The sequence below is a fragment of the Sminthopsis crassicaudata genome, chromosome 4 (assembly GCF_048593235.1).
Source record: "Sminthopsis crassicaudata isolate SCR6 chromosome 4, ASM4859323v1, whole genome shotgun sequence".
Lineage (NCBI taxonomy): Eukaryota > Metazoa > Chordata > Mammalia > Dasyuromorphia > Dasyuridae > Sminthopsis > Sminthopsis crassicaudata.
This window is the reverse complement of record NC_133620.1, coordinates 21,889,994-21,917,457: the sequence shown is the minus strand read 5'-3', so window position 1 is coordinate 21,917,457 and position 27,464 is coordinate 21,889,994. Positions and strand designations below refer to the sequence as shown.

The 27,464-nt window shown below is 54.6% G+C and overlaps 1 protein-coding gene across 4 annotated transcripts in view; it reads right to left on the bottom strand.

The window, feature by feature from the left end:
* SSBP3 (single stranded DNA binding protein 3) overlaps window positions 1-27,464 on the bottom strand; it is a 121,434-nt gene that overhangs the window by 19,278 nt on the left and 74,692 nt on the right. For all 4 annotated transcript variants that reach the window (XM_074265867.1, XM_074265865.1, XM_074265866.1 and 1 more), the window contains one exon: window positions 14,724-14,813. In XM_074265867.1, coding sequence (XP_074121968.1) covers window positions 14,724-14,813 — 90 coding nt within the window. The remainder of the gene's footprint in view (window positions 1-14,723; window positions 14,814-27,464) is intronic.

The window sequence follows — 27,464 nt, the reverse complement described above, 5'->3', positions numbered from 1 at the left end:
ACGCACCGCTATCTATCGGGGGCTAGACCTCCCTCCTCTGGACACTCTTCAAGTACCGATGTTCCTGCCAAATCACACCCAGACCCGGACCCAGACGGGCAAAGGGAGGACGCTGGACTCTCCCCTACCTCTTCTGGAAACCTCCCATGAGCATCTGGGGCTGTCCCACCCCCTGCTGACTTCTAGGGAGCTTGTGGTCTACTAAAACCCCCAGATCTTCCAATGATTGGCTCTCTAGCCAGCCCATCCTCGGGAGTGGATTTGGCTCTGAATGAGAATGTCTCCCGATTGCTAGCCCTCCCTAGCTTCCTGCCACCTGCCAACTGAATAAGTGAGCTCCCTCCGTCTCTCTGGGCCAGAGAGAAGCGGGGCTGACGCAGGTCCCTGGGGCTCCCCCAGAGACCTTCCTGCCAGGCTGCCGTCGGACAGTCGTGTCTCCGGCTGTTTCAGGAATAAACAGAAAGGCTGCCAGGGGCTTCGAAGCCCCTTCTGCTAGCCTTCCTTACACCCGAGCCTCCTCTGGCCTTCCGCCATCTCCCACCGCCCTGCCTCTGAACAGGTCGCTCCCCTCGCCCACAGGGCTCCCCTTTCCAAGCCGAGCCTCTCAGGGCTAGCCTTAGCTCCAGGGCTGCCTCCTCCCCCCCAGCCCGCCTCCAAGGTCACTTCTCATCCACCTGGTGTTTATTGTGTACCTCCTGAGGGTCTCCAGCACCTAACGCAGGGCCCTCACCCTCAACAATAATAACAGCAACAACAACAGCAGCAAATTGCTCTCAGATAGTAAGTTATGCTCATGACAACATAGGTGCTATTGCTATATAGACTATGCGAGGGACTGAATAAAACGGAGAAACTGAGGCTGAGGGACTAACTGACCTGCCCGAGGTCAGAGACAGCTAAGGAAAGATCTGGGACGTCGGGACTCCAGGGCGCTAACCATTCGGGTTAAACGCCTGTTGCTTACCAAGTACTCCAAGAACACGGAATGGGAGATCTAGAAGCAAACTCACAGGCGGGCAAGCAGAGGCCCGCAGAGCGATGACCGGGCCGGGCCCACATCTCCTTGTTCTATCCCTGCCGAGCCCAACGCCGGCCCCCGTAGCCGGAAGGTGAGATTCCACCTGACTTTCCTTTTTTTCTGACGATGGAGCCGGCGGATTTGCCACAGAGCGAGCTCCCCATTGTGGGAGGCGTCCAGGCGAAGTTGGGGTCACAGCCACAGGTTTACAGAGAAGATCCCACTCTGGGCCGGCGGGCCTGGACTATCCGGCCCCTGATCCCCTGCAGCCAGGGGTACTAGGCGCTTGCTGGGCAATGGAGCAGAATTCAGGACAACCCTAACCATAACTCACGGCCACCCGTCTGGACCCTTCCCATCACCCTCCAAGTTAATGGAGATAACAAATAGATATAAGTAAATAAATAGATGATAAAGCCAGTTAATATCGCATAACCTCATATTTACTTGTAAGATTTTTTAGATCTCCATTAACTTATTTGAACCTGGGTGGTTAGCAAGGAAGTACTTATGTCCATTTTATAGAGGAGGAAGAGCAAGGTTTTTACCTTAAGTAAAAAGTCTAGGCCAAACTGAGGAACTTGTGTTTTCTCTCAGGAACAACAGGGAGCCACTGAAGGCTTCGTGGGGAGGGAGGAGGTGTGAAGGAAGAGGAAGGCACAGATAAACATGTTGATTCTTTGCTGGAGGACACCGCTGGGCTGGGGAGGGAAGAAGCTGTCCCCTGAGCTTGGGAAGATTCTTGTGGATGGGGCAGCAGTCGGAAGGCCCGGAGTTTAAATTTGGCCTAACTGGCCATATGATCCTGGGCAAGTCACTTAACCCGAACAGCCTCTTAAAAAACACTTGCTGCTAGCACTGACTGAGTCCTAGAGACCCTGGCATTTGTCTGGCACCCCAGGCTCTCTGCAGAGAGAAGGCCCGTCCACTCTGTCCTGCCCTGGTTTATGATCTCTGCCCAAGCTCTGCGTGGCCCACTGGCAAGCACAGCATGGTGGGAGAACACTCTCTCTGCCATCCAGAGCCCGGGTTTGAATTCTGACCTGCCCATTATTATCTTGTACGAGCCTAGGCCATTCCTCAGTTTCCCCATCTGTAAAATGAGGGGATCGGAGGAATCCCGGCCAAGATATAGGAACCCAGAACCAGTGTCTGGGCCCAGGGAGAGCAGGACAGGCGAGCCCGCGCATTAGAAAATATTCTAAGGGACCCTCGGTTCCCTGGTGCTGGGAACGCAGCTCTGGAAGCCACATCCCCGTGTGGATGGATTTCCGACCAGCAAAGAGAGAAGAGGGATTTTCCTCCCTGTGCCGCCCCCCCCTTGCTCCGATGTGCCCGTGGAGGGGGCGGGGAGCTCAGAAATGGGCCATCAGGAGAGCGGGGGAAGTCCAGAACTTTGCAAGGTTGGCCCGGAACCGCCACAGAAGCCCCCTCCTGGAATCAAAGGGAGAAATGGAGCCTGGCTGAGGCCGCGGGAGAGAATTCCACAGAGGAATGCGAGAGCGTAGGTGGGACAGTCTCTTGGGTGGGGGGACGAGGCTTCCATTTGCAGCCCGACTCAACCCCTGTGAAAAGCCAGATTCCGCCCCAGCTTCTCTTTTTTTCCTTTTTCTCTCTGTCTGCCCCTCCCTCCCTCCCTCTCTTTCTTTCGGTCTCTCCCTCTCCTTTTGTCTTCCTCCTTTCCTCCCTCCCTCCTCTCTCTCTCTCTCTCTCTCTCTCTCTCTCTCTCTCTCTCTCTCTCTCATACACACACACACACACACACACACACACACACACACACACGAGACAGCATCAATAAACCTCTTGCTAGCCCGCTGCTCGGCACACAGTAGGTCTCATTCCCTCCTCTTCTCCCCTGAACTTGAGATTCTGCAGAGGAGGGGGAGGAACATCCCAGACAAAGACCACCCGTGCAAAGGTCTCATATGCCATCTGGACGGCAATGGGGAATGTGGGAAATAAGGCTGCAAAGACAGCTGGGAGCCAGGTTGGAGGGGGCCTTAAATGCTTCAAACAGGGCCAGTAAGGGCCCTCCTGAGGTGAGGCGCTGGGCCAGGACCTGGGACGGGATGAGGTTCCGGGGCTGCTTCTACATGGTGCTGGGAAAATAACTCTGGCCTTTGCCATCCCAGACATGGGGGTGACCCTGAGTAAGTCCCCTCATCTCTCTGAGACCCCCCCCAAACCCTTCCCCAGGATTGAGGATGAAGATTTCCAGCTGCATTGGCTCCTGGAACCAAGTGACTTGCTGTTTTCCCCATTCCCAAAATCCCTTAGGGGGATGTAAGCGCGGGGGTGGGGGGGGGAAGAAGGAACGCTCCCAAACAGGTCCCACTAACCCTCCTCCTTGAACATGAGCCCTGAAGACTGGGCTGGGGTTCAGCCTTTCTCTGCACCCCCGTGCCCGGGACGCTGTGGGGCGTCTCAGGGAGGAGAGCGTGGGCTGGGAGGAAGGGGGAGGAGGGGACTGGCCAGAGCATGGGGAGCACAGGGGCCTCCCCTGGAGAACGGGCCGGTGGGGAGAGCTGGGCCCGGGGCTGGCAGTGCCTGCAGGATGATGGGGGCTGGGGAGGAGCCAGCTGGTAATGGGCCTCGGTGGGGAGCGCGCTCCCCGCTGCCCCCCACAAGCAGCAGCTGAGGAACCGGCCTCCCCCAAGCAGTGTCGCACAGCAGGGGCCTGGGCTTGGAGCCTAAGACGCCGAAGAAACGGTCACTGAATGTCCGACTGCCTGAACTTCCTTTCCCCAAAACCCGCCTGGAGAAGATGCTCCGGAGGCCGGAAGGCGGGGAGGAATGCGCCGGCTCTTTCTCAATCGAAGGGGAGAAGGCACTGGGAGGGAGCCCGCAGGCCACAGAACTGAAGATTTTGGGCAGGAGGGACCCAAGCGCCCCCCAACAAAGGAGCCTGAGAAGGAAAATACCTTGCCCGTCTCCCAGAATGTTAATTGGCAAGGGCAGGATTGGAACCCAGGTCGCGGGGCCACAGCTCCAGGGTTGGAAGGGCCCGGAGGCTCCTGTCGCATCTGGGGCCCAGAGCCTCGGCCAGCAGGAAGGAGCTTCCCACACGCCCCCTCCCTCTAATCCGGCCCTCCTTCAGACCACCAGAGTTCGAGGCCGGGACAGGGGCAGGAAAGGGGGAGGAGGGGCGCGGGCCCCCGGCTGCCAGGCTTCCTGTGCCAGGACCGCGCGTTAGGGGGCAGCATTGTCACACCGACGGCCCGCCCTGAGCTCTGTCAGGAAAGGCAGCCGGCCGTCCCTCGGCCGTCCCTCAGCCGGGGGAACCGCGGGCCCGGCGTGCTCCGCAACAGGCAGAGAGAGCTCCCGGCCCTGCCGCAGAGCGTCCCGCAGCCTGCCCGGGCCGCTCTGAGAGGGGGGCGGGGGCGAGAGGGCCAGCGAGCGAGCGCACGGACACACAGAGACACAGACACACTCACCCAGAGACAGACACACACACACACACACAGACACACACACACACACACACACACACACACACACACACACACTCACCCACAGAAACAAACACACACAGAGACACAGACACACTCACAGAAACAAACACACACAGAGACACAGACACACACTCACAGAGACACAGACACACACTCACTCACACAGATACAAACACACTCACCCACAGAGACAAACACACACAGAGACACAGACACACTCACCCAGAGACAGACACACACACACACAGAAACAAACACACACACAGACACACACACACACTCACCCACAGAAACAAACACACACAGAGACACACACACTCACTCACAGAGACACAGACACACACTCACTCACACAGATACAGACACACTCACCCACAGAAACAAACACACACAGAGACACAGACACACTCACAGAAACAAACACACACAGAGACACAGACACACTCACCCAGAGACAGACAGACAGACAGACAGACACACACACACACACACACACACACACACACACACACACACTCACCCACAGAAACAAACACACACAGAGACACACACACTCACTCACAGAGACACAGACACACACTCACTCACACAGATACAGACACACTCACCCACAGAAACAAACACACACAGAGACACAGACACACTCACAGAAACAAACACACACAGAGACACAGACACACACTCACAGAGACACAGACACACACTCACTCACACAGATACAAACACACTCACCCACAGAGACAAACACACACAGAGACACAGACACACTCACCCAGAGACAGACACACACACACACACACAGAAACAAACACACACACAGACACACACACACACTCACCCACAGAAACAAACACACACAGAGACACACACACTCACTCACAGAGACACAGACACACACTCACTCACACAGATACAGACACACTCACCCACAGAAACAAACACACACAGAGACACAGACACACTCACAGAAACAAACACACACAGAGACACAGACACACTCACCCAGAGACAGACAGACAGACAGACAGACACACACACACACACACACACACACACACTCACCCACAGAAACAAACACACACAGAGACACACACACTCACTCACAGAGACACAGACACACACTCACTCACACAGATACAGACACACTCACCCACAGAAACAAACACACACAGAGACACAGACACACTCACAGAAACAAACACACACAGAGACACAGACACACACTCACAGAGACACAGACACACACTCACTCACACAGATACAAACACACTCACCCACAGAGACAAACACACACAGAGACACAGACACACTCACCCAGAGACAGACACACACACACACACACAGAAACAAACACACACACAGACACACACACACACTCACCCACAGAAACAAACACACACAGAGACACACACACTCACTCACAGAGACACAGACACACACTCACTCACACAGATACAGACACACTCACCCACAGAAACAAACACACACAGAGACACAGACACACTCACAGAAACAAACACACACAGAGACACAGACACACTCACCCAGAGACAGACAGACAGACAGACAGACACACACACACACACACACACACACACACACACACACTCACCCACAGAAACAAACACACACAGAGACACACACACTCACTCACAGAGACACAGACACACACTCACTCACACAGATACAGACACACTCACCCACAGAAACAAACACACACAGAGACACAGACACACTCACAGAAACAAACACACACAGAGACACAGACACACTCACCCAGAGACAGACAGACAGACAGACACACACACACACACACACACACACACACACACACACACACTCACCCACAGAAACAAACACACACAGAGACACAGACACACTCACAGAAACAAACACACACAGAGACACAGACACACTCACCCAGAGACAGACACACACACACAGACACACAGAAACAAACACACACACAGACACACACACACACTCACCCACAGAAACAAACACACACAGAGACACACACACTCACTCACAGAGACACAGACACACACTCACTCACACAGATACAGACACACTCACCCACAGAGACAAACACACACAGAGACACAGACACACTCACAGAAACAAACACACACACACACACACACACACACACACACAGACACACTCACCCACAGAGACAAACACACAGAGACACAGACACAGACACACACACACACACACAGACACACTCACCCACAGAAACAAACACTCACAGAGACACAGACACACACTCACTCACACAGATACAGACACACTCACCCACCGAGACAAACACACACAGAGACACACAGAGACACAGACACACTCACCCAGAGACAGACAGACAGACAGACACACACACACACACACAGACACACTCACCCACAGAGACAAACACACACAGAGACACAGACACACTCACAGAAACAAACACACATAGACACACTCACTCACAGAAACACACACACAGAGACACACACACAGAAACAAACACCCCCCCCACACACACACTCACTCACACACCCTCCCACTATTCTCTCTCACCTATTCCCCCCTACTTTGAGTTCCCTATCATTAGGCACGGAAGCCCCAACTTTTCAGAAGGGGGGAGCAGGGAGGGGGCCCCGGTTTTGTGCTCCCCTGTCTGGAGCCTTTTGTTCAAGGCGGAGAAGGAGAAGGGGCTGCCGGCCGTGCTGAGGGGGTCTCGTGACCTTTGCTAAGGACAGGTCAGAAAGGGAGAAAAGCTTCTTTCTCTCCAAGCCTGAGATGCTTTCTGGAAGCAGCGAGAAGCCGCTGGGACACGGGAAAAGCGGACGAATCCCCAAATGTCAGTGGGAAAGGGAAGCCAACGCGCGTTTTACAAGAAAGGAAACTGAGGCAGCTGGCCGGGGCCCCGGCCTCCCTCCCGCCCGCCCGCCTCCGGTGGCCCCTTCCCGGGAGGGGGAGTTCTGGCCCACCTCCAGCTTCTGGAGAGCAAGGTTAGCTCTCCGGGAGATGCTGGGACAGGCCGGGAGGGGCTCCCCCACCCTCCCCCTCGCCTCTGGCACGCCGCCCGGCAGTTGGAGAGCCCGGCCCATACCGTAATCTTTTCTCAGAGGGGGTGAACCCGACCGTCTGTCAGTCTTGGAGGAGGGGAGCCAGAGCTGGCTGGGGCCTGGGGGAGGGGCCGGAGGCTGGAGCAGCTGCCGCTCTCTCCAAGGATCCATGATCCCGGGCCGGGGAATGCTGCTTTCCCTCCCTGTGGGGGAAGTCCCGGGGCCTCGGAGAGCTTTACCCGGAGCCCGTAGGAGCCTGGAAGGGCTGGGGAAAGCTAGGGAAAGGGGCGAGGGAGACGGAGACAGAGATATGGTGGAGAAGAGATGGGGGTGTAGGTGGGGTGCGTGTGTGTTAGTGCTCCAGACAAGCTTTTCTACAAGGGCCCAGGACAACCCGGGGGCTCAAGGGCAGAGCTGGGAGCCAGCTCCAGATCTCCTGGGGGTCCCCCTGACTCCCCCAGGCTTTTTTCCCCCACGGGCCACAACCTCCCGCGGAGTCAGGGCCCAAGGGGGCCGTCAGACTAAGGGGCTCGGGCCGAGGACCTTCCTGTAACGATCCCATGGTCCCGCCCGTCCTTTTCTGTGGCTTGGAGCAGACAACCCCGCTTCTTGTTGACGGAAAAGATGAGGCTTTTGGCCAGTGGGCCTCCAACCTCCCAGACACCCCCCCCCATACCACATGTTGCCCCTCCCTTTCCCGGGGCGCATTGTCTGCCCAGGATCCCACTCCCCTCCTGTCTCTTCCTGAGCCTCACTCGGGGTAATCTGTCCTTCTCTCTGTCTGTCTCAAGCTTGTGGCTCCTTTCCCACCATGCTCAATGTCCAAAGCACCCCCAACTCCTCGCTTCCTCGACCTTGCCACTGCCCTCACCCCCCAGCTCCCGGCCCATCCTTCCCTGATCGCTAGATCGGAGATGTTTCCTCCAACTTGGGCTTCTTCCCCTTCCTTGTGGCCTGGCCTCCCGTCTTCCCACCCTCCTTGCCATCCCGCACCTCTCCTGCTCTGCACAGCTCCAGATGCGCTGACTCTTATTCTGCCCCCCCCTCCCCCCGAGGCCCTACTTGTCTCCTCTGAGCAGCCCCATCGCCTCCCTGGCTCCAGCTGCAGGGGGGACTGTCCCAAGAGGCTCAAGCCCTAACCTCTGTCCCGAGCTGGCCGTCTGCACTGCCCGGACACCTCAGCTTCAACGGGCCCAAAACCGAGCCCAGGCTTGCTGGCTGCTCCCTGACTTCTGTCCATGGTACCGGCCCCCGCTCCTGACCCCCAGCTCTCTCCCAGACCTTTCCAAAGGGCATTTTGTGGCTCTGCCTGTCGTGCAGAACCTGGCATCCCACAGCCCACAGGCACCTGCCCCTCCTCCAACCCTCACCTGGGACTCAGAACGCTTGCTTTGCTCAGCCCCAGCCCTTGTACCTCATATTCCTCAACAGCCCTTCGAAGAAGGCCCAGCACCCACCTACACCCACTTTTCCTCCTCCCTGTCCCCCACAAACCTCCCTCCTCTTCCCCTGTCTCTCGGCTCCCTCCTCTTCCAGCTGCTTTTCCCACCACCCTCTGCTACCTTCATCTCCACTCCTTTTTCCCTTCTCTTCCTCTCAGGGCTGCCAGGAAGGGGGGGGAGGGGGTGCCAATATGGCATCCTGCTGTGCTCCTGGCCTGGGTCTGCCTTCTCAGTTCCAAGGCCCCAAGCAGGTGACAGGGAGCTTTCTGCTTCCTTCAAATACTGATGGGAGAAGGGATAAGGAGAATCGAGGGGGAACACAATGGGGGGGGGGGGGGGGGCGCTGGGAACATCTGGAAATGGAGATAGACGGGGAAGAGACACGGTGCACAGGAGGCTGCGACAGGGATCCTGACCTGCATCTGAACCAGAAGGGAGCGCTGACCTTTGCTCAGAGGGCAGCGGCCACAGCTCAGCTCCCAGCAGCCACTGGACCTTTCTTTTCTCCTTCTCTAAAACCCTAGGTTGAGATCACTTCACACTGACAAAATCAGCCAGAGCTGAAGCGACGCCTGCAGGTCCAGCTTTGTCATCCTCCCAACCCCTTATCCCCCTCCCCCCATGTCGAAGGCCCCAAAGCGGCCGAACACAGCGGGGCTCAAGGCTAGAAGTAAGGACGGTCAGAACGGAGATGTTAGAAGGGGGTAAAGGCAAACCTTGAGCCAAAGAGGAGCCGAATTCTAATCCTGTGCAGCCTGTCTCAAAACCTGTATCTTCATCTTTTAAGGGGATGAAGCTTGAGGATTTGGGCACTGAGGTCCCTCGAGCTCAAAATCTATTATTATTCTAAGAACATAGAAGAGAGAAAATCAGAGCTGGGAGGGAGCTTAGAACATGGTGTGTCAGAGCTGGGAGAGGGCTTACAAGAGGGGTATCAGGGCTAGGAAGAACATTCCCATAGCTTTTAAGCATCGATGGAGACTATACGGACGTATACAAAGACAGTTAAGAACAGCTTTCATTCAGAAAAAGCTACGTTCCAGCCTAGAATCATGTTTTATGGCTGTGCATTATTGGAACAACTGAGATCTCAGTTTCCCCATCTGCAAAATGTGGAGAATAATAAAGGCACAACGTTGTCATGAGGAGCAACAGGGTTTGAAACCATTTTTAACCATAGTCTAGAATTATAGACTATGACAACTGGAAGGGATCACGGCGGGCAACCTTTTAACCTAATGGAATCCTCACTATCATTTAAAAGAGGCAGGTACCTCTTGCCCCTGTTCCTCATTGCCTGCGCGAGCTTAGCTAAATGACACCCTTTCACAGGATCAGTTTCTCTCTTGGGCAAAGTGAGGGAGCAAAATACGGTAGGAGTGAGCGTGCTTACACAGGGATGAGAGTCAGCTTGGAAGAAAGCATTGTCCCATTCACTTGCTCTGAGATCTCAGTAGCCAGTGTACAGTAGATGCTTAATAAATGCTTGCTGACTGATCAGTGAGATCATAGTCCCATCTGTTTCTAAGGCCTTTTGCAGTCCAGATGCTGCCATGACTTCTGCCCCTCATCCTATAACCTTTCCAAGGCTTCTAGATTGTGACTACAATTGTGATCATCCCCAGGACAGGGGATGGAGAGTTTGCACACAGCATTATAAGAAGTTTCCAACGGGAGTCTCCGGCTTAGCTCAAGATGGTTCTCAGTCCTACTTCCGGAGAGCTGCTGAGGCTGGGTGATAAAGAAGGGGAGCTATGGGGTGAGGTGACAGCTGCTCTGCCTTCCTCAAGGGACCCTCCAGCAGGCCACAGAGCCTCAGCTGGTGACAGGCCAGAGGGGACCCTGCTGCATCCACAGCTCCTGGGAAGGGGGAGGGGAGATCCCAATCTCAGGGCCCACCTCCACCCCTCCCTGGGCTAGACTCTGGGGATGGAGAAGGCCTGCCAAACCCAGCCAGCCTGCAGCGAGCTGCAGCTAAAAGCAATGAAAAAGCCCCTAGGAGAAAATGTCACCAGAGCTAAGGGGGGAGGGGGGGCCTGGGAATTGTTAGCAGCAGATAAAAGTCAAGATTGCATCTCTACTTCCGTTTTGACTCTCAGAGGCGCTCGATAAAGGATGAGCTTGTTTTAGGGTGAAGAGCCAAGATCTAATATGTCTATTATAACATGGACACCTTCAGGAAACGGTCTTTTCAACCTTCGTTTGACAACAGACAATGGCCTTTCCCTTCCTGGCCCTGAGGGGGACTCCAGCCTTGAACAGGCGCCTCAAAAAATTCACTGCCCAGGCATCAGATGTGGATTCATGACACTGGTAAACTCCCTCCATTCCACTCAGACTCAGGTTCCTCACTGGATCAGAGTCCCATCTCCAACAAGGAACTGCTAGTCCCTTCTCTACAAAGACTATGACGTGACTGTAGTTCCCTGTTTCCATATTTCAGAGCGTAAGCATCTTGAGGACAAAGTTCATCTCATTTTAGTATTTATAATCCCAGTGCTTAACACGGAAATACATGCTGGTATTGTCCACAGATGGAATCCTTAACATAGTGCAACAGAAGAGCATTGGGCCATGTAATCAGAGGACTTCAGTTTAAATCTCACATGGCTCTTCTGCTTGTGTCGTCTTGGAAAAGTCAAACATTTGTTAAGCACCTACTCTGTGCCAGGTAGTACTGAGGATACAAAAAAAGGTAAAAACATTCTCTGCCCTCAAGAGGAAACAACCAGCAAAAACACTAAGCCACATGCATGAAAATAGGAAATGATTAATAGAAGATACTGGCATTAACAAGTGTCAAGGAAGGCTTCCTCTAAAAGGTGGAAGTCAAAGGAAGCTATAGAAGGCACTAGGTGGTGATGAGGAGGGAGATTATTCCAAGCGTGGGAACATGCCCAGTCAAGAGATGGAATGTCATTTTTAGTGTTGGTGGATCAGAGTACCCATGTCTGTCTTTATATGTAGAAGAATGTTAGAGGACCAGGAGATGTTTTTTGCTTTGATGGTGAGAGGGACTGTGACATGGAGCTCTGGGGAAAATCACTTTGATAGCTGAGTGGGGGATAGACTGGAGTGGGAACACCCACAAGTGGCTAGTAACTGAGGCATGAGGTAATGAGGTCCTATACCAAGATGGGTCTGGAGACAAAGGGGTGATTGGAGAGGTGCATGGACATAAAATTGGTAAGAGATGTTGCAGAAGTGAAATTGGTAAGAAATGCTGCAGAGGTGAAATTGAGGAGAGATGTTACAGAGGTGAAATTGGTAAGAGATGTTGCAGCAGTGAAATTGAGGAGAGATGCATAGAGGTGAAATTGGTAAGAGATGTTGCAGAGATGAAATTGAGGAGAGATGCATAGAGGAGAAATTGGTAAGAGATGTTGCAGAGGTGAAATTGAGGAGAGATACTTAGAGGTGAAATTGGTAAGAGATGTTGCAGAGGTGAAATTGAGGAGAGATGCTTAGAGGTGAAATTGGTAAGAGATGTTGCAGAGGTGAAATTGAGGAGAGATGCTTAGAGGTGAAATTGGTAAGAGATGCATAGAGGTGAAATTGGTAAGAGATGTTACAGAGGTGAAATTGAGGAGAGATACTTAGAGGTGAAATTGGTAAGAGATGTTGCAGAGGTAAAATTGAGGAGAGATGCTTAGAGGTGAAATCTTTAAGAAATATTGCAGAGATGAAATTGATGAGATGCTAGAAAGGTAGAATAGATGAAAGATACTGCAGAAGTGAAATTGATGAAACATGTTGCACAGGTGAAACGGAGAGGACTTGGCAACAGAGAGAGACAGTGGAGGCTGACTCCTAGGTGGGGGAACATGTTGCCTCTTCAGTAGAGGAGAATTTTGGGAGGGAGAGGATTTGGAGTAAAGATAATGAGTTCAGTTTGAGATATGCTGAGTTTAAGATAGCTACCGGACACAGTTTAAGATGTAAGCACTTTAGAAGACAGTTTTCTTCTCTGCAAAAATGAGGGGACTGGACTAATGGACTCTGAGCTCCTTCCCCTCCCAAATTCTGCAAGTCAGGGATTCCTAATCTGGGGTCTATGAATTTGCTGGGTGGGAGGGGGAGAAAGAAGGGAGAGGTTGGTTTAAAATGATTATTTTAATAACTATACTTCAAAACCCTGATGCCTTTTATTTTATGCATTTAAAAGCACACTTCTGAAAGGGGAACCTGAGGTTTCACCAGACAGCTGAAGGGGTCCAGGACCTACAAAAGGTGAAGAAATTCTGGTTTAAGCTCCTCTTCTCTCCTCTCGTGAACAGCATTTGGTCTCATGAAAGAAACATTGATCCAGAATCCGCTATGACCTGGGCTCAAGGAGAGATGTCTGACTGAACAAGAAACAGTCGCTGCCTTCAAATGGCTGATAATCCATCAGGGACAGATCAGAGGTGTAGTCTATAAGAAAGGGCAACACGAATCCTAGGAAATGAAAAACGCTATGGGAAAAAGATTTTGGGGATGGAAGGGGAGGGACTGAGGACCAGGGACAGCAATGGCAAGGAGGTGGTAGCCCTGGAGCTTAAAGATGACTGGGATGTCAACAGGTGGGAAATGGACAGGTAAAAGGGGGCAAGAAACTTGACTGTTCTCATCTCGTGAGATCCCTGGACACCCATCAATTGACAGCCAAGAGGTGAGATGAAGAAAGAATTCTGGCACTTCAAAGAATTCTGGGATCAGGAAGAGCACTAACCCCCGGTCAATGATCAAACTTAGTCAGAAAGAAGAATCCCAGCCCAGCGCTGCTGAAGACCACCTGCTAGAGCTGAAACTGCAGGGAAGCAACAAACCCATCTCTCTCGACAAGTGAGTGCCATGGGAAGCATTCAGGGACACAGCTTAAGTGTCTGGAGACTTCCCGTGGTTAACAGCTCACCCTCCCAGATCCAGAGCCCCAAGATCTCTCAGAGAAATTAAAGTCATGCTACATTTCATGAATCTTTGAAATGTCCATCCCAGGAAAGCTTGTTATGGCCCTACCCATTAGCAGCTCTTACAGTCCGTGTTGTTGTGCCTGCAAATGGACCGATTACTCTGGGTGGAGGCAAGGGAAAAGGAAAGAGGATCGGGAGTGGAGAGAGCCCTGCAGAGCAAAATAAGACCACAGTGATGAGAAAAATCCCCTAAGAAATCCCACTAAGGCACTGTCAACAAGACTCAGGGCCCCCAACCCAGACGAAGACTGTTTCTGCCTGTGGCTGAGAGCCTCAGAAACTGTTTGTCAAACACTTTCTGTGATTACAGTTGGAAAAAATTGAGTGGTTAACCAGAGGGAAAAGATTTCAGGCCCCAACCTTGCCAGCACCCAGATGTTTGCACTGGGCTGTTTGCATGGGCCAGGAAAACCAGAAGGTGACGACAACAAAAAAGAAAATGCCAAAAGATGCACAACATCCACCTTATAGGAAACAGTTTATAGTAACTCCAAGAAAAATGACACCCAGCAAACAAAAGAAGCTAAACCAATCAAAATGCTAAACCAACTTATCAGGAAAAGGCCGACTCAGCAGTGAGGACATACTGGAAGGGCAGAGGATTTAATTTAAAATTTTTTTGAGGGGGAGGAGCAGGGCAAGAAGCAATAGGAGGGTAAGAGTTTGAACCAAGTGTCACATCAACAGTATTTAGACCATGGCAAACTGAGCTAACCACAAAACCCCTCCCCGCCCGCCTTCCACACTCCACTTAGTCGCTTAGTCCAGGGAAGTAAGGGAGATGCCCGGAGGCTCAGGCCTACCTGAAAGAAGCCGGGAGGGATGGGGCCCCCAGGCATGCCATCGTTGGGCGGGATGTTGCCCAGCACGGGACTTGGGGCCGCAGCCGCACTCTGTGGAGACAAAGAGAGAGGGGAAGGTTAGACCCTGTGACTGCTGGGAAAGGCTGTCTCTCCCCTCCCAGACCCCACTGGGACACAATTCGATTCAAGAATTCCCTTTGAGAAGTTCCCTGCAAGGGCTCGGGTTAGAGGGAACCCAGGCTTCTCAGAAGGGCGCCTTCCTCTCACCACACGTGGACACAAAGTCGCAGAGACTATTCTGCTCACTATGTTACCAACTTATGCACGAAGGTCTTGGATCTAAAGCTGAAAGACTTTGGGGACGCCTGGTACACGGGGAGGAAGGTCACCCGCAGGAAGGTGGTCACTAACATGGGCCATGTGCAAGTTCTCTAACACACCCCACACATGCCCTCTCTCTTCCTCTCCACATGAGCACCTGTCATGTGGGTCACTGGAAGAGACGGACAAGCACCTTCTGCTCAAGAACTCAAAACACCTTTCTGTGAGAGACAAAGCGCATGGCTCAAGATGTCCCAAAGCCACCAGCACTGGGCACGGGCCCTGGGGGCGGCACTCAGAACTTTAGTCATCCTGTTGGGAACTGGAAGCAAAGGGTGTCAGGGCTGGGAGGGGGCTTACAGGGGGAGCTAAGAACAGGGAATGTTGGAACCAAAACAGAAACCACTGAGAACATCCTCCATGTTTTACACCAGTACAGAAAGGAGAAGGGCCTTGACCCCCTGAATGAGGCGAGAGAAGCCGCTGCTTCAGTCTGGGTCCCTGGCCCTTCCCAGGGCCCCCCTCCCTGAGTCCCCAACATGGCACCGCTCTCCCGTCCCTCTCCCACCTGGCACAGGACATAGGCCCTGCCCATCCTGGAGCTGAGCCCCACTGACGGGGGATGGGCTGGGGTAGCGCCAGTGCCGTCCATTAGCAGGCAGCCGAGGAGCCGGGTCTGTTTGCTTTGTTTGTTTGTGGCCGCGGCCTCTGTGAAAATGCTCCTCCATGTAATTTATTACTAATAATTATGTCTTGGCAGGGAGCGGAGGGCTTTAAATGTGTGTCTGTGTGTGTCTGGGGGGCGGGAGTGGGGGGAGCAGAGAAGCAGTTTGCAGAGCAGAGGCAGGACAGGGAGGAAGCCCCCTCCTCTCTGAGAGGGCCCCCCACATGAGCCTCCCGGAGGTCGGCTTTCTCCAGCCCGTTCCCAGAACTCCCAGCATTCTATGGAAGTCCCGGGCTCTCTGGGGAAGAGGAGTGGGCAGTCTAGGGTCCGACTCCCGGCTCTGACAGAACAGACTCTGGGTCAGCAGGGATTCGGGGGTTAAGAGCTTCCGAAGGCTGAGGAATCAGGGGAGGCTCTGGAGGGCACGGAGCCGTCTCTGAGCCCTGGATGGGGAAGCGCCAGACTGCTGAGTCCCAGGGGGCAGAAGGAACAGCATCAGCAGGGGGCCTGCCAGAGTCCGGCTAAGCTGGACATCAAGAACCAATGTCTGGGATGGAACGGGCATTCCCCTAAGGGAGCGGGCCCAGGGGGGGGGGGGGTCTTGGACAAAGATGGATGAACTGAGGTCTCCGGGCCACCCCCTGGGGCCAGTGCTGGGGGGAGGGGGCAGCAGGGCCTCTGTCTAGACAGCCAAAATGCCCGTATTTCACCGGCCTGCACCTCCCTCCAAAGGAGCCTGGCAGCTTCCCTGAGCACGGGAGAGGGAGGCAAGGACATCTCGTCCCCGGCTCCTGGACAGGCCACACGTCCCCGGCTCCCACGCTCCGCTGGGGGTGGGGTGGGGCACGGACAAGAGCAGCGGCTGTTTGCTGCAGCAGAGGGGCCCCCAGGAGCCAGCTCCGGCAGGCTTCTTTCTAGAGCTGAGGAACCTTAGTCCTGCCATTACTTGAGCCCGGTTCTTTTGTTTAAAGCAAGGCCCAGTGAGAAGGGGCTTGTGCAAGGCTGAGATCTTGGGGTCACTGAGCCCAACCCCCTCATCTAAAAGATAGGGAAAGCACGGGACGGCACAGAGATCCTGAGTTCAAATGTTGAGCCGGCACCCCCCCTCCCCCCGTGACTGTGGTGAGAAGCCTTGTGCCCGAGTTCACACAAGGCAAATGACAGATCCAGGATCCCCCTCTCCCCAAGCCAAGGCCCGGAGACCATGAGGCAGCTGGCGAGGGCGGGGTCAGTGCTGAGTTCCAGCCTGGCTCAGGGCCTCATTTTCCTGCTCCTCCCCCTCAGGCACTGGAAGAACATGTGCTGAAGCCTCTGGCCCCACTGGCCCGGGGGTTCTGGGCTGCTCCGGCTAGCAGAGGAAGAAGGGCCAGGGCCCCTCCTTGTGCTGGCACTCAGTGATTGTTGGATGAATAAGTCAGCGCTGGCTTACAGGGTGCAGAAACCCTGAGCAGGGGAAGAAGCATGGAGACAGACCCGACTGCCGGCCCTGAGGGACGTGAAGCAGTTCCTGTATCACGGGGGAGCAAGCAGCCAGAAGCATCTCCCCGAGGACCACCTTCCAGTGTCCCAGGGAGAGTCTGCTGCTTCTGCTGGGCCCCACCGAGGCTCCAAGAAGGGGACATTCCCGAGGCATCGGAAGCGTGAACCGGGCGGCGACGGCGGGGGAGACGGGCAGAGGGGGACGGGACCAACAACCTCGAGCATTTCCCACCAAATCCTGCCTCCGGAGCTCAAGTCTCACCGGCTCCTCCAGGTGGCCGGGCCGACTCGAGCTGGGTGATAGGGTGATGTCAGTCTTCAGCAGCTCATCTCTAAAATGGGGCCATAACAAGACTTAATTCCACGCCCACTTCCCGAACACTGTCTAAACTAAGGGCGCTATGTAAATGTGGGGCCCCATCTAAACTAGGGGAAACACGGAAGGGGCCGTCACAGGCAGGCAGAAGCCACCTTCAGACATAACTGATGCTGGACGGGTCTACACTGCCCCAGGACCAAGGCAGCCCCTTCCAGACTAGCAGGCTCGCTCGGCAGGCTGGGGTTCCCCAGCCCAGGTTTCCGGACTATTCATTCATATTCTTGTGTGAAAGCACACAGGACCGGATCTGGATCGGGGGAGGGGGGCTGAGGCACTGGGTCTGATACCCCGAGATCACACACACCAGAAAATTGTTCAGAGCCAAGGGGGGCAGCACTCAGGGCCCACCACAGCCCACAGCTAGGGTCCCACAGTCCTTCAGGCCAGAGCTCCTGTCCACAGCCTGGTCCCCACTGCCTCTGTACTGGGGAAACCAGACGGAAACGCGCCCAAGGAAGCATCCCTGGCCCCCGGAGGCCTGAAAAAAATCTCCACTTCTACTTTCTCTCTGCCTCCCATGGGATCACCAACTATCCTCCAAGCCAGCGCCATCTCCCACCTCCGCTCCCTTGCCCGGCCATCCTCCCAGCACCCCGACTTACGTGCGCCTCTGGCCTCCACCTCCCTCCGCCTGAAGCCCCTTCTGGTCCCCAGCTGCCCTCCCTCTTGTGCTCCTTCCATCCCCTGAGGGATCCAGCATTTATCTCTGGTACTTATCTGTGAATTCTGGGGGAGGAACAACGGCTTCCTTTGTGTATTTTAGTGACCAGCACATAGTAGGTGCTTAGCCTGTGTAGTCCAATCTACACTGGAGCCCTTTAGTGCAGAATTATTTAATTACTTAGTGTGCAGTGATGATGATTTCAAGGGAAAAAAAGGATCTGTATAATCCCTACTGAGGTACAGGTGAGTGGCTCCCAAGACTCCAGTTTCAGACAAGGAGTCAATCTGATGCAGGATGGGGGGGGACCCAAGAGAGGATGCTGTTACCCTAAAGACCTCCTATGGCTGGTGCCCACCTTCCTTCCCACTAACAATGAGCGCCAGTGGCCTGGAAGCTTCATGAGGGCAGGGACTTGGTTCATCCCCCACAAGCTGTGGGGTTGTGGGCAGGGCACTTGACCTCTCAGCTTCAGTTTCCTTATCTGTAAAATGGAGGTAACGATGCTGGAAGTGAGGATACAAAATCCATAACCAGAGAAATAAACCACAGCTACTGTTTTTGGGTTGGAACGTCATTTTGTGACCAGTGAACTCCTGGATAAAGAACAAGTGAGTTCGGCTTCTTTGAATTGGGCTATATTTCACAGAGAGATGGCCAGGACACAGAGAGATTAAAAGGCTTCTTTGGGACGATCCCGGCCAGTATTTGTCAGACCAGAACCCCTCACCTTCGAGGCCGGCTCTCCAGGCCTTAAACCGGGCTGCCTCCAATAGCTGTGATTATTATTATTATTAATACTAACTGTTGAATCGCCTCCAGCCAAGCTCCTGACTTTGCCCCCCATGAGCTCCGTGGCCAAGAACCAGGCTCGGTTCAATACTGGGCGATGAGCCTGCTAAGTCTCCTTTCAAGGCAGGACAGAGGGACAGGGAGGGACAGGGAGCAGGCCCCTTCAAGTTCAAAGTTGTCCAGCCCAACCCACCCACCCACTCACTCACCAGGGAGTGCGGCAGGGCTCCCAAGGGAACAGCGGACCACTCCCAGCACAAACCGCTGCGGATCCCGCCCCACGCTCCCTTCCCTCAGAAGCCTGAGCGGGGAAGGGGAACCTGGCCCGGCCAAGCCCTGTGGCTTATGGGGCTGCAGTGTCCCTGAGCTCCCCTGCCCCACCCCAAGCACTCAGGTCTTGGCTTGTAACATCCTGGTCCCACATGAGAAACTCTCAGCAGCCCACAAGGAAGCATCAAAGCGGCCCGGCCAAGTGAGCTGAAGCCTGGAGGGAGGGAGGGAGGGAGGGAGGGAGGAGGAGAGGGAGAGGGGGAGAGAGAGAGACAAGGAGACAGAGAGAGAGAGAGAGAGACAGACAGACAGAAAGAGAGACAAGCAGAGAGAGACAGAGAGAGAGAAAACACAAAGAAATCCCCAGGACAGAGGGAACGTGTCAGGGAGAACGCCCATGGCGTTGGGGGAAAGCCCACTTGCTCCCTGCCTGGGAGAGCTGGGAGCCCAACGCTTTGCCATCTCAGGCAATCCTTTCCCCTTCTGGACCTCGGTTTCCCGCTCTGTAACAGGTGCTTCCTTCCCTCCTAGGATCCAAACCTCCGCAGAGCCATCGGGCCCAGTGGGAGGCACACTGGCTTCGCTGCAGGAGGACTGGGTTCAAATATTGACATTTCTAGTTAATAAATGTTAGAAACTTGGAGTAAGGCCCTCTCAGGACCAATCTTCCCTCTGCTAGAAGGAGGGGGCTGGGCGGGCCCATCTCTGGGGGCAAGCTCTCCCTCACTCACCCACTTCTACATCTATGATCCTGTAGAAAATGGCAGAAGAGAAAGCACGATTTCCTCTTCCCAGAAGCACTTTTGTGGTAGCAAGAACTAGAAAGTGACCCTCCTCCCCCTCCCCCATCTTAGCCAGTGAAGAGACAACACAACGCTGACCCCAAGAGTCAGCGGGAGCTCGGTCCCAGGTCCCTGCCCCCACGTTAGCCAGTATACCAAGGCAGGCAATGATGGGTCAATCCACCCTGTTCTTCCTTCCCCGGGTGTCAGACACTCAGTGCGCACGAGGGTACGAGGCGGGCCCTCCACGGGCGGTTTGAAGAGAACAAGAACAATCAAATACTGCTTAAACATCACTGTCTCTTAGAACCGTCCCCGCGTCGGGGAGCCTTGGCCGCCGGGGAAGGGTGAGGTCCCGGGACTTGTGCAGGACCCCACGGCCCTATCCGAACTCAGGCCTGAGGGGAATGTTCTCTCCACAGCCCATGAAGGTCACGAGAGCAGAGAACCTCAGATCTCCCCCGAATCCTCCTGGGCTGCAGGGCTCTGCCTGAGCTCCATCGGACCCGACACTCCCTGACCCATCCTTCCAAGCCCAGGCCAAAGCTCTTAGAACATCCAGTTCTAAGCACACAGACAAGGGCTTACATGAAGGCTCAGTTCTAGACCTGGAAGGAACCCTAGAGACCTGACCCCCTCCCCATTTTACAGGGACTGATGATGGTCACGGATTCCGGAGGGTTCAGATACGTCCCAACAGGACGGAACAGCTCCCAAACAAGGGCTGGAGGAGGAAAATTAAGGCTGGCAGACAGAGAGCCGACCCAGGGCTCATCCCCGCCACGCTGCTTTAAGTAAGACTTTCTCAGGAACTAGGGCCTGGCCCGCACAGGCCTGCTGATTCCCTCCCTCCCCGGGCACACGGAGGAGAAGGGGCAGCAGCGGTCAGCAGGGGCTGACCAGGAGCAGGCCGGTAACAGAGCAAATCAGTCTCTGGCTCTGTCACCCCCCCCCGCCCCGATCTCTGTCTCTCCCTCCCTATCTTTGTTTCTCTCTCTCACACACACACACACACACATACAGAGGAACTTAAAGAAGAAAAGTGCCGCCGTCCTGGCTATCACTTAGCACCCGGTATGCCATGAAGGGAGGGACCCTTGCTGACGTTCCCCACCTGCACCCCCCCCCGCCAGGGCCCTGCGGCGTGTTCTATGTGTTCTGTCTGGAACCACCTTGGGCGTCTCCATCAGTCACACACAAGCTCGCGAGCCCCTCAAGGAGGGCGCCCCCACTTCCGAGCGCGGCCATCCCGGCCAGTAAAGGACAAGGTTCCTCTGCCTCGCTGGAGCAGGCGCCATGTCTGTGAAAGTCTGAATGGCCCCCACTGCTTGGAATGATGTTAAGGCCCCGGGGGAGGCAGGTCACTTGTCTCATGTGCCTGGGTCTGGACCCTGTGGGGAAGGGGTTTAGTACGTGGTTCAGGTGGAATTAAGGCTCCCCCCGCCCTGAGGCTCGGTGCGCCGATCGGGCCTTTGTCTAGGCTAATGACCCAAGCCCCCTCTCCACCTCCCCCACTTCACGGGGAAAGAAGCCAAGGGGAAGCGGGGGTTCCCTCCCAGGAGGGGCTTCCGCCCTCTCTGCTCCCAGATATCCGCCGTGCCTCAGTTTCTCAACCTGACAACCCAGGGGCCGACCCGCATGATCCGTGTGTCGGGCCCACAAGGAAGACCACCCACCGAGCAGCCACAGGGAAGGAGCCGGGAGCGGCCCATCAGCACGGCCTTTCCTCCCGGGCGCGGGGGGCATCCCGGCCACCTTCCCGGCATTCGGGAGTGACTGAGCTCGAGGGAGGCGGCCCTCCCCCCATTCTGGCCAGGAAGCGGTGGTCTGGCCCACCGCAGGCTCGGGAAGCAGCCCAGAGCAACGGCGCCGGGCTCAGAAAGGCCAGCGGGTCTGTGAGTGTGCACTGGGGGGGATGGGGGGAGGCCCCCCCAGCAGCAGGTGGGCCGAGCGGGAGCCGGGTCCCCAGCCGCAGCCGGCGCCCGCGCAGACGTTTACCCAGGCACCCGAGCCGCGCCTCGGTGCAGCAGCAGATGCCAGCTAAGCCCCTAAATCGCACTCACTAATTGTCCTAATTGAGCTAACAGTCTCTGTTTCGTCTCTCCACCCTGAGTCAACCAGCGTCCTTTGGTACTGCCGGAGAGATCCAAGCTGTTGGCGTTAGTGTTATTTTGTCAGCCATTAAGCGATTCATCAGAGTCTTTAATTGATTTATTACCGCTGCCTGCGCGGACGGCTCTGCAAATAAAGAATGATGGAGGTCAGGAGGCGAGAGGGAGCGGACAGAACGAGGCCACGGGGATCGGGGGCGTCCACGCGGGTGGGGCCCCGGGAGGTGGGGCTGGGAGGAGGGGGAGCCTGGAACCCCACGGAGAGAACCTGGAATCCTACCAGAGCAGGAGTCTGGAACCCCACAGAGAGAAATGGGAACCCTCCAGAGTAGGAACCTGGAATCCTACCAGAGCAGAAGACTGGAACCCCAGAGGGGAACCTGGAACCCTATGAGTATGGGGAACACTGAGAGCCTGGCAGTGCGGGGAGGGGTCTCCTAGTCCTGCAGCTGGAGGGCTGCTCCACACCCCAGGAGGTGCAGCCCCCCGCAGAGACGCCCCAAAATGAAGGCTGTCAGTGAGGGCTGACACTGAGGGAGATAGTAACTTGTTCCGTCCCCAGCCTGACTCAGTGTGTGGGAGGAGCTCTTCCTGGGGCATTTGGAGGGGAGCTGGTGGCACCGGGTCCGAAGCCTGGGACAGGACGGGGAGAGAACGCTGCAGAAACACGGTCCTCGGGGAGCACTGATCCACCCGGATAAACCAACAGGGCCATTTTATAAAGGAGACAACTGAGGAACAAGGGGGAGGGGCCCTGGGCACACACTGAGGGGCAGGGGCTGCCTCAGAGGGCTTACAACAGCCTCCCTGCCTCAACGTTTCACCAAGTCTGTTCCCCATAGTGCCCCGGTACCTCCGTCTTTTCAGACACTCCCAGTAGTTCGGCCCCCCCAAGCACACTGACCCAGCCTCTGCCCTCTGCCCTCTGCCCCCATAAGTACTTCATCTCTCTCCTCCGGGCTCCTGCGCTGGCCACAGCTGATGCCGGTAGCACCCTCCCTCTCCCCCCCACTTAGAGGACTCAGACGCAGCCCTGGCACCAACCTGACATGAAGCCCCGCCTGACCCCCGCTCCCCTCCCCTGCCAGCTCTTCCACCCAGGTTCCCGTACATTCCCCTGAATTGATCTGGAACACGGGCATCCCTGCCCCCCCCCCCCCCTGAGCAAGGGGAGCTCCTTGTGAGGAGGAGGCCCGATGCCTGGGAACGCAGGCTGGCACATAACTGGCACCTCACACATGCCCTCAATGGCGTCGGGCCTCAGTGGGTGTTTGTGCCATCCTGCCCGCTGCCCGCCTACCCAAGGTCCTGCCAGAGTATGGGGAAGCATGACCCCGGAGGCCCCTAGGCAGAAGGGAGCTCGGGAAGGGGGCCCCGCCCCCACAGGCCGGCTGCCCGCTGCCATGGCCACGTGCGGGATGCTGGCGGGTGCCCGGCCCCGAGTACGCCCAAGGTGCCTGCCGGGGCAGAGCACGGAGGGAGTCTCCCCTGCTCCCCCCGCCGCCAACACAAACTCATGCTAATGGACTCATCTCTCAGGGGGAAGGAGGAGCAGGGGTTATGATTTATCTCTCTCCCAACCCCCACCCCTGGATGCCTGGGAGACAAAACAGGCTGTTTACCAGCCAGGGAGGCTGGAGGCCAGGCCCCCCGCCCCCCACACGCCCAGGGGTGGGGGACTCTCAGGGGGGTCCCACAGGAAACACTGAGACAACCTGGCCAGGGGGAGGTGAATGGGTGGGGTCTAGGGAAGGGAAGGGAGCCCTCACACCTGGAGACCCTTCTGAAGGAGCCTGGATTCACCAGGACAGGCTGGGGAACACTGGCTGATATAACTGGTCAAGAAGGGTAGCAAGGAGAGGGCCAGAGCCGTGAGCCTGGCCAAGAGGGGCCCCTGGAGAGCCATGGGATTGATGCGCTGCCCAGGCGAGCTGCCCCCTGCTCTGGGCCCGTTTCACCCCCCAGAGGCTCTAAGCTCCCTCCCTCCCTCTGTCTCTGTCTCGCTCTCAAACCTCACTGGATTCTCCCCTCTGGGGTAGGGAACGTCAGCTTCATTTTACAGAGGAGGAAACTGAGGCTGGCTGTCCAGATGCTACAGCACATGCTCTCAGACCCCCGGCTCCATCAGGGCCACCTGGTTCTCCAAGGACGGACAGCTCGGGTCAGCCCCAGACCCGGCTCAAAGATCCCTCAGGTGGGTGCGTCATGGCTGCTGCTTGGGCTGAACCCATCTTGCCTTTGAGAAGCCAGTGGCCCTGGAGAGTTGGGGGTGCCCCAGGCCCGCCGCCCCCACCGAAGGTTACCAGGTCAGGGAAGGAAGGGGCCCGGGGACCCCCTCTTAGGCATGTGTGAGTATAGGGAAAGGGGAGACTCTGGGAACTGACGCCCCGGGCCCAGAAGCTGTTCCCCGGCTAAGGGACGGCCACTGAAGACTGAGGACCATTAGCCCGTGCTTCAGGCCCATTGGGGAAGAGCCGGAACGCAGCAGGGCCTGCGGGCGGCCTGTCCCGACAGATCCGGCTCTGCTTTAATTGGACTCCTGGCTAAGCTTTTTATCTCATTAAAGCTGCCTCATCCTACAGACCCAGGGTGGGGAACTTAATAGCTGCCCCACCTCAGCCGGCCTGATTAGTGTCAGGAGGCCGGGGGGGGGGGGGCTTGGGAGCACTCTCTGGGGGGCCGGGCCTGGGTTACCCCCCAGCAGAGCGCGGCCCTCCAGCCAAACAGACAGCACCGGGGCGGTCAGGGACCCACCAGGAGGACAGCTTGTGGGCGTTACAGACGAGGCGCGATCCCCAGCCTTGTGGAGCCCAGTCCTTCCCAAGCCCCCCAACATTCAGAGGGTGAGCATTGAGGGCAGGAATGACAGGCCGCACCTGTAGCGAGCTGTCGTCTCCTCTAGAAGCTGCTGGATCGCTCTCTGGGAAGAGATCTGCTGTGTCTACTCAAATCTCTCAGACAGATTCTTCTTCCTGTAACGAACCTTTGTCTCCACGCAGTTGTTGTTAACTCTTGTCCTTAGAAGTGACTTCCCTTCCTGCAGAGAGCCCCGTCAGGCCTGATGTAATGCAGAGAGTCTTTCTTCTTGAATCCTGGCTCTGAATCTCCTCCAGCTCTTATCCTTCTCCAGGCCGATCTGCTCTGCGCCCAGTGCTGTCCTCTCTTTTATTCTCCCAGAGAATGGGCGTGGGATAATGCAAGGGCTTCTGGGAAGAACCACCTCAGCCAATGAGCTTGCCCCCTCTTATCAAGTCAACCTGAGTTCTCACCTTATAATTGTCCAGAAAACCTGAATTCTCACCTTGTCACCCTCCAGACAACCTGAGTTCTCACTTAGTAATCCTAACATCTCCCCCTTTCTTTTGATTTAGAACATAGGACAGTCATGACCTTGAAACATAAATCCATCAATATGGGAAGTATTACAGATAATTACATAAATTACATAAGCACATAGTAACATAGTAACATAACACATGCTAGAAGTATATAACATAATCATAATCAAATAAACATAAATTGAAAATTTATAAATGTCCATAAGTCCATTGTCCATTAGTCTCATCTTGTGTGAGGAAGTCCAATGATTCCTGCTGGTTTTTAAAGTTCTTTAACAGTCTTCTTATTATTCATGATCTTTCAGTGTCAGATGTTTCTTAGATCTTCTCCTTTATTTTGAGGTCTTTCTCTTTTTCTGTCTCTCTCTGGTGGACAAGGCGAATATGACTCGTTGGCACCCATCTGATTCCTTCTCCTGCTGAAGAAATACAAGCAAACCCTCTCCCCCAGGCAGTTAACCTATCTGGTCCCTTCCATTCACCACTTTCTGGATCTCTCCACATCACCTGGCGATTATCTAAGGACAGTGGAGATGCTCTCACTGGACACTGCCCTTCTGGTGGGTTATAAAACCTGTCTGCTGGAGCCAGTGCATCTTTGTCAAAAATTAGAAAATTAATGGTATAGAGAACTAAATTTAGAAGTTCCCTAGGGCTACCTGTGGCTCCCCCTTTCTTTTGTTTTTGGAGGAGTGTCTTAATATCTCTGTTTCTTCTCTCTACTATTGCCTGCCCTTGAGGATTAAAGGGTATGCCCGTGGTATGTAAAATCTTATACTGTGCACAAAAGTGTGTAAAATGTTTGGACGTATATGCAGGTCCATTGTCTGTTTTTATTGCTTGTGGCACACCCATAATTGCAAAAGCCTGTATAAGGAATTCAGTGACCACTCGGGCTGTCTCTTTTGCTGCTGGCATTGCAAATGTGAATCCTGAAAAGGTGTCTACCACAACATGAATAAAAGATAGACGACCAAAAGATTTATAATGGGTCACATCCATTTGCCAGATTTCATTGGGTCTCAAACCACGAGGATTCTTCCCTAGAGGGAGTGTAGGAGCGTGGAAAGGAAGACAAGCTGTACAGCTTTTTACTATGCTCCTAGCTTCCTCTCTTGTGATTCCAAATTGTAAACGTAAAGCTCGAGCAGCCTGATGATATTTAGAATGAGATTCTTGTGCTTCCTGAAATAAAGGACTACTGGCTAACATGGTTAGAAGGCTATCTGCCTTTGAATTTCCATCAAAAATGGGACCTGGAAGTCCACTATGTGAGTGGACATGCAAGATATAAATCTTGCCTGGATGTTTTCTCACTTGCTCTTGAAGTTCCTTAAAGAGCTGATAAATATTGGAGGCTGCAAATTTTATTTGGGCTGTGGCAATTCTTTGTACTACACCTACTGAATAGGCTGAATCAGTAATTATATTTACGTCTCCTGGGTAATAAGTGAGAGCTAGCATGATAGCAAATAATTCATTCTGTTGAGTGGATTGAAAAGGAGTCCTGATTACTCTCTTTATGGTTAAATCATGAGAGTATATGGCACAAATATTTTCTTTGGAGGCATCTGTAAAGATTGTTGGTCCTTTAAGAGGAACCTTAGAAACCTTTTCTTCAAAAATCCATCGCCAATTATGTAGTAGCCGGGTAATCTTTAATGGAGATCCATGTGCAAAATTTGGAGCGGTGGCCAATAAAATTTGCCATTCTGGGATGGTCTCACAGCATACATTAATCTGTGCGTTAGTATAGAATGTGTATATTTTTTCAGGACTTATCCCAGATAATTGTGTTACTCTCTTAATAGCCTTTAATAAAATCCTAGCCACAAGCACTGGGTAAGGTGTAAGGCTTTGTTCTGGTTGTGCTGGGAGGTTCACCCACTCAATCACTCTGTCTCCTTGGTGAAGGACTGCTGTGGGTGCCTCTTTTGTAGCAAA